The sequence below is a fragment of the Falco cherrug genome, chromosome 2 (genome assembly GCF_023634085.1).
Source record: "Falco cherrug isolate bFalChe1 chromosome 2, bFalChe1.pri, whole genome shotgun sequence".
Taxonomy (NCBI): domain Eukaryota; kingdom Metazoa; phylum Chordata; class Aves; order Falconiformes; family Falconidae; genus Falco; species Falco cherrug.
In genome coordinates, this window is record NC_073698.1 from 98764761 (window position 1) to 98779077 (window position 14317).

The window sequence follows — 14317 nt, forward strand, 5'->3', positions numbered from 1 at the left end:
AAAACCAGACAAGATTATTCCATAATTTGATTTTTCTATTTAGATTTTTAGACACTTATATTCAAATCAAATCCCTTGAAATATTGAAGGCATTTCAAGTGTTCTAAGAACATTTCAGAGGAAACAGTATTTGAAGTAACCAAGAGAAATAGTCATACTATAAATATTAGGCTTATAGGATGATCCTGAACTGTGTAAGTTAGCTGATTAAAGTGGTGGTGATGACATTGAAAACATAGGAAATAATTAAGAATATTTTTAGCACTGTTATAAATGGCTAATGCTGTATTTCCTTATTTTTTATTACTTTATTATGTTTTCCTTACTTGAATTTTTTCAGACATTCATGATCAGAACAGCAAGAAACCCGTTATGGTCTACATCCATGGTGGATCTTACATGGAGGGTACTGGCAATATGATTGATGGGAGCATTCTTGCAAGTTATGGAAATGTCATTGTTGTCACTCTCAATTACAGGCTGGGAGTTTTAGGTAAGTGACTCTTTTTTTCATCACCAATTACATAGAAATATTTGGTTGCTTAATTTATCCACTGATCAATCATAGATCCTTGGGCCAGTTTTGATTTTAAAAGAAAACATTCTTGCTGTTGGATTTTGAATTATTTTCAATATTTTATGGAAACTGGGCTAGGTTACATTCCTTTTTACAGCTGCCCTCACCTTAGACAAAAGTGACTGGATATTTATAACTATGTTAGTGCTGTTTTATGTTAAATTTGTCATTAGATCATATTTGCTCTTAGCTTAGTGATTTGCTCACAATTTACTCTTGGCTCAGCAATTGGTTCACAACCTGCATCCTTTTCTTATTAAAATCTGTTTGATTCCATGTAAAAAAAAAAAAAAAAAAGGAAAAGTAATCAAGAGTGAGTACTCACCAGTTTTAAAACAGTTGGTAATGTTAGGAAGAGGGTAAATATTACTATTTTCCTGTATTTATTATTTTTGTATGCGAATTGTGGTTTAGGGCAGAAGATGTAGAGGTAATACAGACAAAACAAGCTATATGCAGTGATGAAATTTATGTTGCAGGTAATATGGGTCAAGAGGTTTCAAAAGTAGTGTAAAATTATCTTCCTAAATATAAGGAACTCCATAATAACCATTTATTATATTGAGAGAAATTAATACTTCTGTGTTTCAAACAGAACAAGTTATGCATCTTCTTGACGTTATATTCCTTTGTCAGCGTTAGATTGAATAACAAAAGAAGCTTCAATCTATAACAATAGACCAAAAATCTTTCCTGTCTTTGTGATTCCAGCTCCTGGATGTTTGCATGTATGAAGCTTTTCACCAAATGAAAGTTTATTTATTGAAGTTCTACTTTTCCATAGAAAATTAAGCTAAAAATTTTCTCATAATAACAGATACAAAAAATATTTTTTATCATAATGAAAAGCAGACAGTTTCTATAGAATAGCATACGGATGGCTCAAATACTCATATTTGCAGCATTTTAGATATACAAGCTAAGGTATAGTAATTTTGTTTATGTGGTTTTTTGATTTAGTATGGCTTTTACAAAGATTTTTAATCTTGTTTTTCTTGATAGCAAACCTGTTCTGTATTCTTGGCATATACTATTTTGGAACACAGGAAACTTATTTTGCTGAGTTATCTGTTAACATGGTTAATGTGTTTCAACAATATTCTAGCTCACCAGAGTAAAGAGAATCTTTTTCCTGTCCCTGGTTTTGACTTTCATTTAAATACAAAAGGGTATTTTTTCTATGATAAAGTCAGATTGAAACATAAAGCTAGGAATATAAAAAGATATTTTGGTATATTTATACATACAATCTTTGTACTCATGACCACCCCCAAAGAAGAAGAAGAAGAAGAAGAAGAAAAAAAAAGATGAAAAAGAAAAAAAGGAAAGCAAAACTGTAACTAAAGAACTCCAGACTCATTTAAAAAAGAAAAGATTTGTTGTTGTCAAAGAAAGTGTATACCCAGGAACTTGGTAATAGATGTTTATCTGTAAAAAAGGTTATTTAATGGATCTCTTAAAAGGTTTTCTCTTCGTTTCTTAAAACTACCATTGTTGAAGGATACAGATGGTTATAAGCAATTTAGTGTTTCACTGTCCAGCAGCTTCATATAAGTCTAAAGGAGAAAATGTAATATTTGAATTGATTAATTCCTATTTTATGTATTTATATTGAAAGAAAAAAAGAAGAGAAAAAATGCTATATTTTAATATTGTGGCATTTAGGAAAAAAAGCACAATGCAGGGGCATTCATATAAGAAACTAAAAAGTAAGAACTGTGAGGATCTTAAATGGATTAGGAAAAATGTAGTGTTTTATTTAGCATTAAATACTCCTGAACAGAGGCAAATGTAACTTTTGAGACACTATGGAATTTATTCTTTGTTATAGAAGGTCTATGTTTGAATACCAGAAGACATTCAGAATATGCCTATAGCACTTAAAAATTCAGAGAAGTTGTGTTTTATGAGCATAGTTCATTTTTTTCTTCATGGTTAAAATGTAAATGTGATCCTTGGGAGCTCATTAGGTTCTGCCTAGATATTGGAATGTGGTAGGTGAATTCCACCTTTTTTTGACTTACTTCTTAAGTAAAGAAAATGAAAGAGAAAACACAAATTTATTCAGTTAAACAACCATATGGAAAGCAAACATGATTATTCATAAAAGTTAAAAAATTAGTAGAATTATTATGCCATACAAGTTGGCAAAGAGGCTCTTGCGTCAGTTAGTGAATTCCTGCAGAGTAGGCCCGGTCACTGGTAGAGTGGGCAGCGCTACCCACGTCCATGCCTTGCCTTCGTGAACTGCCACACAAACTGCTGCTGCTGCTGCCAACTGATGCCATCTGTGTTTGCACAGCCTGCTTGCAGTGCTCCTGGTGGCATTCCCCAGGGGCTGGTTATATGTGGTTTCCCATGCTTTGAACTGGCCTCAAGGACTGCTGGCGCTGTCTCATTCACCTGCCTTTTTTGCGACATCTGTCTCCTGCTGGCTGGTACCTCCCCCACCAGCATCCCAAGGGTGCTGAGGCCCCCGAAATCTCTTCAGACATTCCCTGGGGACCTGACAACCCTCAAAAATGCTCTTGGCAGGAGGCTACTGCTGCTACCACTGTTATCACTGCTAGCATCAGCTTTCAGAATTTGGAAATGCATCTTCATGGATGAGGGAAACCAAAAAACGTTAGGGACCTGTTACTTTACTTGACTATCCTTCACTGAGTTTGACCTCAAGAAATATCTATACAGCTATGAAATATGTGTCAAGGTAATAGAATATAAACTATATGGGTTTCTTTTACTGCCTTCTGATATAGTATAATTTTAGTTATATTTGAACAGTTCTGTGACCATCCTACAACTTAGTAAAAATCTTATGATTTGAAAAGACTTGGTTTTAACACACAACACCTCACCCTTTGAATTTTAAAATGAGGTTTTCATAGGCACCATAAAGACAAGGATTCTCCATTTTTTGTAGGTGGAAATCAAATTGCCTGTTGGCTATAACTGAGATACTGAAAATTCTAGTCTCAAGTTAACCAGAAAGTAGGCATCCTAGACAGACAAAAAAAAAAAAAAAAAAAAAGGCTTTACTTGCTGTAGCTGTAACATGGTGACCTTCAGGGCTATAAAACATTTTAACTGAATGATAGAGACAAATATCTTCATCTCTGTCTTTTTTTCTTGCTTCTGGCTAAAATATAAACCTTTAGATTGTGCACTGAACAATATTTATCTCTAAATCCAGAATACAGAAGCAGCACATCTCGTCTCTCTGTCTTGGAGGACTGCAGAGCTGCTCTGGGAATATGTACCTCATCTCTCTCTCTCTCTTTCTTTGTGTTCAAGTAGCACCAAGGCAAAACAGCAGACAGCTGGGCCCAAGACTTTCCAGCTTTTAAATTATCCTTCTTTATCCTTTGAATAAAAGTACTTCTGGAGTTATACTTCTTGAGATTTCTAGACTTGCAAGCATGCATGCAGTAATAATATGTGTTGTTGATGTTTAGAAAGCCATATTTTCCCTCTGAGTATAAGTTTGCATTTATCAAAATATATTCCATGGATAGGATACTTTTGGACAATAACAAAAAGATTTAGCTTTTCCTTTTGCGTATTGTGGTGTGCGCTATTCAAAAGGTGGCATGCTGTGGATCTGTGCTTAATTTCTTGGGCACTTTAGGGTTTGGGAGAATCCTGCCTCTGCCCAGCTCAGCAGTTTCTGTTTTGACTCATGCCTCAACACAATGATGACTGAAGACACTGCTGCAGTTAGATGAAATTGCTAACTTTTCCCAGTACAAGGCAGTGCTCTCGTATCTTGATAAATCCAATACTGTAACCCACATTAGTACTAAATCCTACTGTCTCCCCATCCACACCCTATGCTTTGAGCACATGTAGGATGATAGTATTTTTTATAATAAAATTATTTACCAGTTAAGTTGAAATTTCAAATTTCCCAAAATATTTAGAGAATTATTTAACTGAAATGATGGAAATTCAGCAGAGTGGGAAGATATAGCAAAATAGATATCCTAATTCAAAAAATGTTCTAGTATTACAGAAAATGGGATGGTTTGAACAACCTGACTCACTGTCTAGGTACTACTCAATTCCTCTTCATTATCTACATTCTTACTTTTCATGGATATGCTTTAAGAAGAAGTAATATCTTTCCAATCTAGCTATAAACACTGTTTTAGTGCCTTTTTCAGGATTATGTTGGCAGGAAAAATACAGAGAGCGATTTATGTTTATTATTGTTTTATAGTGACATGACTTGAATTGTCTGTCTCATGGTGAGATTTCAATATGCTGAATTCCTGTCTAGCTTGTGGAACAGTAAAAATTAAATCTGACAAATCACCCTCCCTCAAAAACCAAACCAAACCAAAACAATAAAACCAAAGCCCTAAAGCCCTAGCACAATTTTTTTATGCAGTTAAATTCAGTTGTAGTGATATGCACTTTGAAGAAAAAAATCTTAAGCAATCTTAAAAAAGTTATCATATTCAAATATGAACTTAGTGTTCTTGTGTGAGCTATTAAAGGCAAAGTCAGAGATGAATTCTAGAAATATGAAACAGGTATTTTGGAAGCTAGAGTTAAATGAAACATCTAGTGCATCAAATGAGATGCACCCAGAGTTCAAAATTGTGAAATTGGCTTAGCATTTCCAAGACCACTATTGCAGTTAAACATTTTCCTCCTCTTAAAATCCCAAATCATGCAGATAAGAATAGTCTATCTCTTATCTGTCTCCCTTTTTGGCAATAAGCATCCATTTTAAGTACTCTGTCTGAAAAGGCTGGACTTCCTTTTAGTAGAAATTATACCCACATGCAATTATAGCTCTCTATAAGTGATCATATTAGGCAGTGTAATATAAATCAGAGTTCAGTCTGCAAGGAGGCTTAGTACTTCTGCAAGTTCCTGAGAACCTCAGCTCTCTTTACTTCACTGAGCACCTGGGTTGCAAGTTAAAACATCAACGCACTGAAACAGTGTATATCATAAATGAACTGTTTAGTATTTGACTGATCATTTTAGGTGCCTTCCAACTGAAGTATATTCTATTCTGCTCTATCCTATTCTATTCTAGTCTATTCAGTGGTAATCAAAGTAAGTAGTATATGACCTCATGAGCCAGATTCTTTCATACTGGCAGCATACAACAGTCTAAAATCCAGCTAATTTTATCTTCACTAGTGTAATTGCTGTGGAGAATGACTGTATTTTAAATTCAGACTTGCAGCTATTTGTTCACTTTGTGCCTCCAGACAGCCCTCCTCTACCTCCAGTGTGTTTGACTCTGCTGGAACAGCAAACTTAAAGGTGATCTGCTGGCAGAATAGGCCAGGAGTAGATTAGTACACATGGGAATGACCCCAGAGCTGGAGAATGCTAAGTAAATCACAATTTCATGCTTACACAAGAAAAGAGGTTTATTTAAGCTCAGTTTAGCTCATAGAGACTGTTTGCATTGCTGAAGCCAATGCAAACTTCACTACATTGCCTCACTTACATCTCTAAGCTTCATGAAAAAGGTTTCCTGGCCAGTTTAGTCCCTGGCCTGTCTTCTTAGTTGGCCAATAATTGTGAGCTGATGTCAGTTGTCATAGCTGGTTTTCTACTTCAGTGGAACTCCCAAATTCGCAGCAATGACACATAAGTGTTAATTTCATTGCTATCAACACACTTTTGTAGACATCAGAATTATGTTATTTTTCAATTATTTTTTGTAAACCTTATCCTTTCCTCTTACTTTAAATCTATTGTTAAGTCACAGAAATTCTATTTGTGCAAATGCAAGGTGATAAACTCTGTCACTACATCTTCTGTTTCAAATATCAGAAGCAACAAGTGCATAAGTTAGTGTCATCAGAAGCTATGTGTACATTCATAGAGTTTGTAACCTTAGATACATTCCTTTCATAGTGTGAGTACACAGTAACAGTGTGATTATGTCATACAATCATAAATGTACTTAATAACTTGTTTTACTCTCATATGGCTTACTTTTATAGCATCTGAACTCCCAACAATCTTAGACAACTTCTATATAATTCTGTAGTCAGAGGCAAGCATGGACATCCTTGATGTGATTGTCAAAACCAAAATTTAGCAAGAACCTTTTGACAGAGAGCTCCTCTTACCTAAATGTAACAAAAACTGCTTCCTCCAGGCTTGATGGATTGACCCATCTGACTAAGCTAGTACAGTATGTTCTTAGAAAACAATTTTTATCATAGCCTATATAGTCAACCAGAACAAAAAGATACAAGAAAATGTAAAAGAAGTAAAAAGGATATGATTTTTAGGCAATTCACTGAGTTTTGGTAATTCACTGAGTAAGCTGATTCTTGTTCATCACTCTGAGTAAACTTACTTATTTTAAGAACAGTTTTTGTTACCTAAGATTTATAATATATCCTTTTAACAAGTTTATCCCTACCATGTGTGAAAAAAATACAGGTCTGTTTTTTGAAACTGTATACTTATGCTGGTATTTGGGCAGTGCAATAAGAGTGTCCTGATTTCATAAACATCTTCATAAATTATGAGTAACGGCTAGGTGTTCTGTCTCTTTTTGAGACAAATTTTTGTATTGATGTTCAAATATGGATAGAGTACCTGAACTTTAGATGGGAAACAGCAAGGACTTGTATATCTTAATAACAAATATGTGAAAGAAACCAATCAAAAGTTGACACTTTAAATAAACATTCTGATTTTATGCATTAGCTACTTCCAAAGGAAGAATCAAAGGCACACAGTGCTGCATGGATAGATATAAGCATGTGTAACATGCAGTTTTGAAAATGAGATAAAATCATTGTTTTACAAACTAAAAAGATATTTTTTAAAAAACATTCTGTGAGGTTGCCTGTGCAAATAAACTACAGTGAAAATATTAAACATACTTGTACAGTAAATGTAACTCGTTCAAATCTCTAGAAATAATTTGAAACTCACAAACATTTAGACACATTTTGGCGAGGTATATTTTTATGTAATTGAAAGTTTATTTGATAAAGATTTCTGGACATTATAAAGCGTATATATACAGTGAATTGTCACAGTCTGATGGTCAAAATTCTGATTTCATGAAATATTTTAGCATTAAGGTGGGGTTTTATATAATACATATAGTTTGTGAAGATTCCATGGTGGATCAGCTTACACAAAAGATGTCTTTATAAAATGTAAAGGACATTTTTCTGAATCTTATGTAAAAAATGTTGAATCTGTGTTCTCTATTTCTTCCTTTGATATTTTTAATTCCTAATGTCATTACTGATACTCTAAAATATTTATATTAATCAGTGACCTATTGGCACTAAATGTTAACATGCTATGAGGTAGTTCTAGGTTACGTAGTTTACATTTCCTAGTATTGCATACATGTGGAAGCACAGCAGTCATCATTTGAACATTTCTGGCAACATCAAGGTAAGTGTGACTCCATCTAGATTAATCTAAACCATTATTATGAATAAAAATGTGACTATGAAAAGTAACAATTTTTTCATAGTATGTATTAATTTAGTTATTAATTCAGTAATTTCTTTTTTCCTCTGTAATAACACTGACAAGAAAGTATTTCCTGCCGTGTCATTTATTTTTCAAATATCATGCTTTTAGATGATTTATCTGTATTTTTCTGTAAATTCCTAATTCCTTCCTTGAAATTGCATGGTTTTATACTTATTTGGGCAGTAATCATTCCATACGAGTAATATGCCTCTTAAAGAGGGTTTGAAGAACAACAAACAGGAATTATGATACCAGAACTTGCAAACAAGCAATAGTGAAAGTTTTTACTTTAAAAGTAAGAAGTCTTGACCATATTAGGGTTTTTGTTTGTTTTTGTTTGGGGTTTTTTGTGGTTTTTTTTAGACTGAAACTATATTTAACCGTAATTTCAATTCACTAGTACTGAGTGGAGATTTTGCCTGAAATTTTGCAAGAAAAGATCAGTTAGGGTCAAAGTCTATCCTCACATATACCTATAAGTAGGCTGACTGAACTAAAAAGCTTGGAGTATAGCCTGGCACCTATTGTTCATTCTTTTTTTTTCTAATGCATAGATTTTATGTGCTGTTACAAAATTCAGAAATTAACTCAATGACAGTGATAACTTGGTATAAACCTGAAAGTAATGCCTTACTGTCATTGTCTTAATTGGTGACAAAATTGTAACAAACTATTGAAAAAACCTGAGATTAAGCAACAGTCACTGTAAAAGGATAGTTAGCAAAAGACAGAAAGTGATTTTAAAGTTCAAGTGAAGATCGAATTTCCTGCCACAACTAATACAGTATGTACTGATTAAGGAAAAAACCCAACAACTCTCATTATAAAACCTTCCATTTATTCTTTGTTATTGACAAATCTATTTAAATCTGGAGTTACAGTTTGTTTTCTCACAACTACAGAATTTCAGTGTAAATTCTAAGGGGAGAAATGAAACTTACTGGTTTCTCATGCTTCCAAGGATGTGCTGGCCTGCTCTGCAGTTTCTTTCAAAAATCTCATCTTGCAGAATTGAATGACTTAATAAGTTATCCAGTTGATTTTTCTTTTGGGTTTATCTAAGCCTGTGTCAAAGCAGGCAGCTTGCAGGGCAATTTGTGGTAGGGACTTAGAACTTACTGGCCACACTGTGGTTCTTTTTCTACCCTATGCAACTAGTATTCCTTTTTTCAGGAGTTAATCTGATTAAAGTTTGCAGTTTTGGGAACTCCAAATGAGGCTGGACACAACAACACAGCAGACTGGAGTGCCTATCATAAGGCATGTAGAGCTCAGTTTGCATTTGCAAGGGACAAGCTGCTCTTAGCAACTTGCATGAAAGCTCATTTCCAGCTATATTTTGTAAAGACTTACTGGCAGCTGTCAAGTTTCTTATTAAGGCTGTTATAGAAATCAGATGCTGCTTAGGTTTGCTTGGTATTTTCCTTTGCTTATACCTTGTGAGCAGTGATAAAAACTCTTACAAAAGCATAAATTATATCAAATTTTTTGCAGTTAAGGAATTATATTGTCCACAAGAGAAATGAAAAAACGGTCGAAAGAGACCGTAGGAAATCTGAAACACTCTTGGATCTGTGCAAGAAATCTTTGAGTGGAAAGGCAGGACTTCTTCATTGTTTTCTTTTTCTTCATATTCTGGAGAACCAAGTCAGTCATAATATTTGGCTCCTTTTATAATGCTGTTCATACCTATGGGCTAGATCCTGTGGTGGGATAAATCATAAGGACTCTACTGGATATTGCCCATAATGTCAATTTCCCGCTTTTTTTCCTTTTTAAAATGTGTTATGCAACATATATACTTTCTGTCAGCTTAGATCATAAGGATTTTATTCACTGAAATCTGAAACTTTACACTTAACTTCATGTCAGTCAAAAGAAGGTGAGAGGTTTGGAATGCTTTTATATAAGAGAAAAAACATAGGGGAGAAGGAAGAGTCCATGTGTAATTTCTTGTCTTAACATGGATGTAAAATATTTTCACAATATTTATTAGATTCTCAGACCATAACAACTCTAATTTAGAGAACTGGGCTGAAATGCAACGATGATATAATGATAATATATGCATTGCTTATGTTGTAGCTTACCATAGAAAAAGAACTGTGGATGAAGTTCAAAGTGCATTGAAGTCAATACAGATTTAGTAGTCAACTCAAATGGGTCAAGCTTTTGATGCATTTAGTTGCTTCATTTCATAAGAAGCCACCAGCATGAGAGGTTGTGCTTTTAAACAGAGTTTTGTACAGTTTCCTCAAAAGTATAAATACATCCTTTTAATACTGTTACAAAGATTGTGGCTGACTAAAAGGAATAAGTGTTAAATCTTGCAAATTTTTCTGAAGTCCTCTATAATTGCAGGGCATTGCAGTATTTTATATAGAAATTAGAAGGAAAAAAGTGTAAAGTATAACTCAGTCTAACCATCCCTTGGAAATGAGCCTAATGAACCTGATAACAAAAGCAGAATGGCAAACGTGTGTGTGAGGTAGGTGATAATGTCAATATGCTCCTCACGAGGAGGCAGGGGAGCATTATGCAGTCATAGTGTTAAAGTGGCATGATTGCACCAGGCAATGACATATAGTCTTGGAAGGATAGCACAAAACAAATGCATTGTTTTGTGAATTATTTCAGACCTCCATGTCATTCCTTGCAATCACAGATTGACTGGCATTGAAGGATCAAAATCTGTTTACTGCTTCACAATACCCTACCAAGTCTCAGCTCTGTTGTACTAGCCACTGTACGAATATACAGTATACCGAGCTAAAAATATGCTCCTTGTGTGTTTTTTGGGGCTTCCGTTTCAGAACAGACAATTTTTTGCTTTAATAGCTCCAAAAGCCTATAAAAGGTATCTGAGAATACTGAATGAATAAAGCTTTTCCTGGTGATGGATGTTAAGTGCGTTCTTCAATAGATATCTGCAGGTAAAGGTTAGCAGCTGAGACAGGCCATCAATTTTCATCTTTTCACTTCTTTCTAATTGAAAACTATGACTTCCATTTACGGAATCAAAAGAATGTGTTCTTTTGGCATTCATTAGTGCCAGGTCTCCTGCAATAGCACGGGTTCATTTAGAGCTTAAATTGATTAGAAAAATGTATAGCAATGTAAGATCTAATAAAATTACTGTTGGAAAAGCTTTTAACAGGCAAAAAAAAAAAAAAAGAAAAGGCTTCAGAAATTTGTACTTTTATTTTTTCCCCCACTTCCCACACCATCTGTGGATTGTATCATATGTTTTGCCTAAAACTAAGTACCTTCTTTGGGATCTGGGAAAAGGTAAAATAAATCGTTATACTTTAGCAGAACTTAAGAGAAAAGAATGAAACCAGAAGGAACGTAGGTTTCCTCACTGATACAATGTTAATTTGCATAAAATCAGATCTTAGACATGTAAAGAAAATCAAAATCAATCTTTGTAAGTATGCTGCATAAGTTTGTGTTTTCATTTCTGCTAGGAATTTTAAACCAATGCATAACATTTACTCAGGTATGTGACTACTTTTGAAACAATATCATAAGTATGGTTTTTCACATTTCATTTGTGTTCCATGTACAACAAATTATATCTGATTGCAAATATTTGTGCTAAGTGAAAATATTTTTATGTTTGAAAAGCAAGTATCTACCTAACTCCACCATGCCTCTGTTATAGTCTTGTCCATAACTAATTGAGTTTCTATCAAAACCCATTTTAAACCAGTAGAAAGGTATCAAATAGTGCACTGATTTATATGGAAGATTGTCAAGCCCACAATCTGTGCCAGTTTGAGATGGATTAATTATGAAAAAAATTTCATGCCCATATACTTTCAATGGGATTGTGTTTGTCCTAGCAAGACACAATCAGTGAAACTTTTGTTCTGTTGACAGTCTTTTAGGGAGAAATACCACCATTAAAGCTTTGTATCTTTGGTACAGATGACCTAGTTACTGTAAACTTTTAGGAAATTTGACTGTGAAGCTTCTTAACTTCTGTATAATTTTCCTTTTATCAAATAAATATCACTAGAATTCCTGCTTCTTGGACAGAGCAGAAAAAAAGCCCAAACCAACCAACCAAAAAAACCCCACTCTCTCTACCTATCATTTTTTTTTTTTACTGTGGGAAATAGGAATCAATCACATTCTGCCCTAGGCTCTCAATTGTTTTTTATCAAGGACTTGGATTAGTCCTTGATAAAAATACAAGGAATTCAATTCTGAATATCCTTGAATAAAGAGTAGCTTACAGATATTGTGCTCCCAAAATAGAACAGGGAACAAGCTATGACTCATAAGGTCCTAATTTCATCTCTGCTTTTCCCTTGCTCTTGGGACAAATTACATTGCTTCATTTGATGACTTCTCAAAGCAGTGAAAGATTTCTCTTTCCTTCTAACCTGGATTACAGGCTGATAAATGGGGCAAGTATGTTTATTCATAGTAGTAATAGGAGAATAATTTCTTTTCTCCATACAACCATAACCACAATCTTTGACTGTGATTATCCAATTAAATCATAAAGTCTCTGAGGAAGGAACCATCTTTCTTATGATCGGTTTATCCAATGCAACAGCTGTCTCTGTCTGTGACTGCAGCTCCTAACTGTTAACGGCACAGAAACTGTTAAAAGTATGAGAAAAAAAGAACTTCCTTTCTGTTGTGTATGCACTAAGAGCTGTCAGAGCATGATCAGTCAGCTTGGCACCAACAGCTCCAGGGACTTCTGAATGGCTTTGCTCAAACACCTCATAATGAAGGTACAATAAAGCTTCCAGCTTGCAATCTGCCTCCTTGGACCTTATGACTGCATCTGCTTGTGTAGATGCACATGGTCTCTATGATGCCAGACTCACCAATTTTTTTTTCTTTCAGAAATGGTCTCATCTTCATTTGCAAATGCTAAAAGTCTGTTTTCAAAGGAAAGACATTTTAATCACTTATCATGGTGCATGGAAATATTTGCTGCTTTTCAAAGTGCAGAGTTTAAATTGCATGGTTATTTTATCAGGAAAGAAAAATGAGGCCTTTGTGAAAAACCTATGGACTCTCATATATTTGATAGAGTAGAATATTTCAGTTGGAAGGCACCCTGCAGTGACCATCTAGTCCAACTACCTGACCAATTCAGGGCTGACCAAGAGTTAAAGCATGTTATTAAGGGCATTTTCCAAATACCTCTTAAACACTGATAGGCCTGGGGCATCAACCACCTTTCTAGAAAACCTGTTCCACTGTTTGACCACCCTCTGTCAGTAAAGAAATGCTTCCTAATGTTCAGTCTAAACCTCCCCTGGCAGTTTTGAACCATTCCCATGAGTCCTGCCAGTGCATCCCAGAAAAAATTGCTCAGCACCTCCCTCTCCGCTTCCCCTCCTCAGGAAGCTGTAGAGAGCAGTGAGGCTGCCCCTCAGCCTCCTTTTCTCCAAACTAGACAAGCCAAAAGTCCTCAGCCACTCCTCATAGGACATGCCTTCTAGCTCTTACACCAGCTTTGTTGCTGTCCTCTGGATATGTTCAAGGACCTTAACCTCCAGCTTTTGGCCAGCTGGCTGTGCTGTCTTTGATGCCCCCCAGGGTGCAGGTCTTTCTCTTGGCTACTGGAGTGCACTGCTGAGCCTGCTGTCAGCAGTACCCCTAGATCCCCTTCTGCAGGGCTGCTCTCCAGCTATTCCTCTCCCAGTTTATACTTGTGATTTTTCCTAGGATTTTAATCAAGGCCCAGTTGAAATGCAACCTAGTTTTACTGACATCTTTAAAGTGCCTACTGAAGCCAACTAGCCATGCCTCTGTTTGGTAAGAAAGAATCAAACTTTGCTAGTCTTCTACTTTTCTATAAGGGTTGCTGATGTATTTTAGCTCTTAGGCCCCCTTATGAAGTTATTTAATAAAAAAATACCCATCTATCCTCATAAAGAATATTTTTATTAAAACTCAATAGTTTGCCCCATGACCTTCATAAAGAATATGTACATGGGCAGCATTTATGACAAAATATTCTAGAGATTTACTTCAAATAGTCTTCTGAAAGAGAAAACGTATAAAGAGGAAAAAATCCATTGTGCATGCCTACTAAAATAACACGAGCTTGAATTATTATTTCTTCTTCATAACTGCATTCAATATGTTCAATAACCTGTGGGACAAATTTTTCTCACATTCATGATGAAATTCTCCTGCTGTTTAAATCAATAGAAGTTTTACCTTTCAATTTAAGGCATCCAGTTTTCACCTTCAGATTGCTTTCCTTAAAAGGCAACATCT

General features: G+C 34.9%; 1 protein-coding gene across 2 annotated transcripts in view; it reads left to right on the top strand.

The window, feature by feature from the left end:
- The window catches only part of NLGN4X (neuroligin 4 X-linked), a 188517-nt gene that overhangs the window by 110054 nt on the left and 64146 nt on the right, over positions 1–14317 (top strand). For both annotated transcript variants that reach the window (XR_003558092.2, XM_027798686.2), the window contains exon 4: positions 341–493. Coding sequence is in view for 1 of the 2 variants with exons in the window: in XM_027798686.2 (XP_027654487.1) it covers positions 341–493 (153 nt within the window). In the remaining variant the exon portion in view is untranslated. The remainder of the gene's footprint in view (positions 1–340; positions 494–14317) is intronic.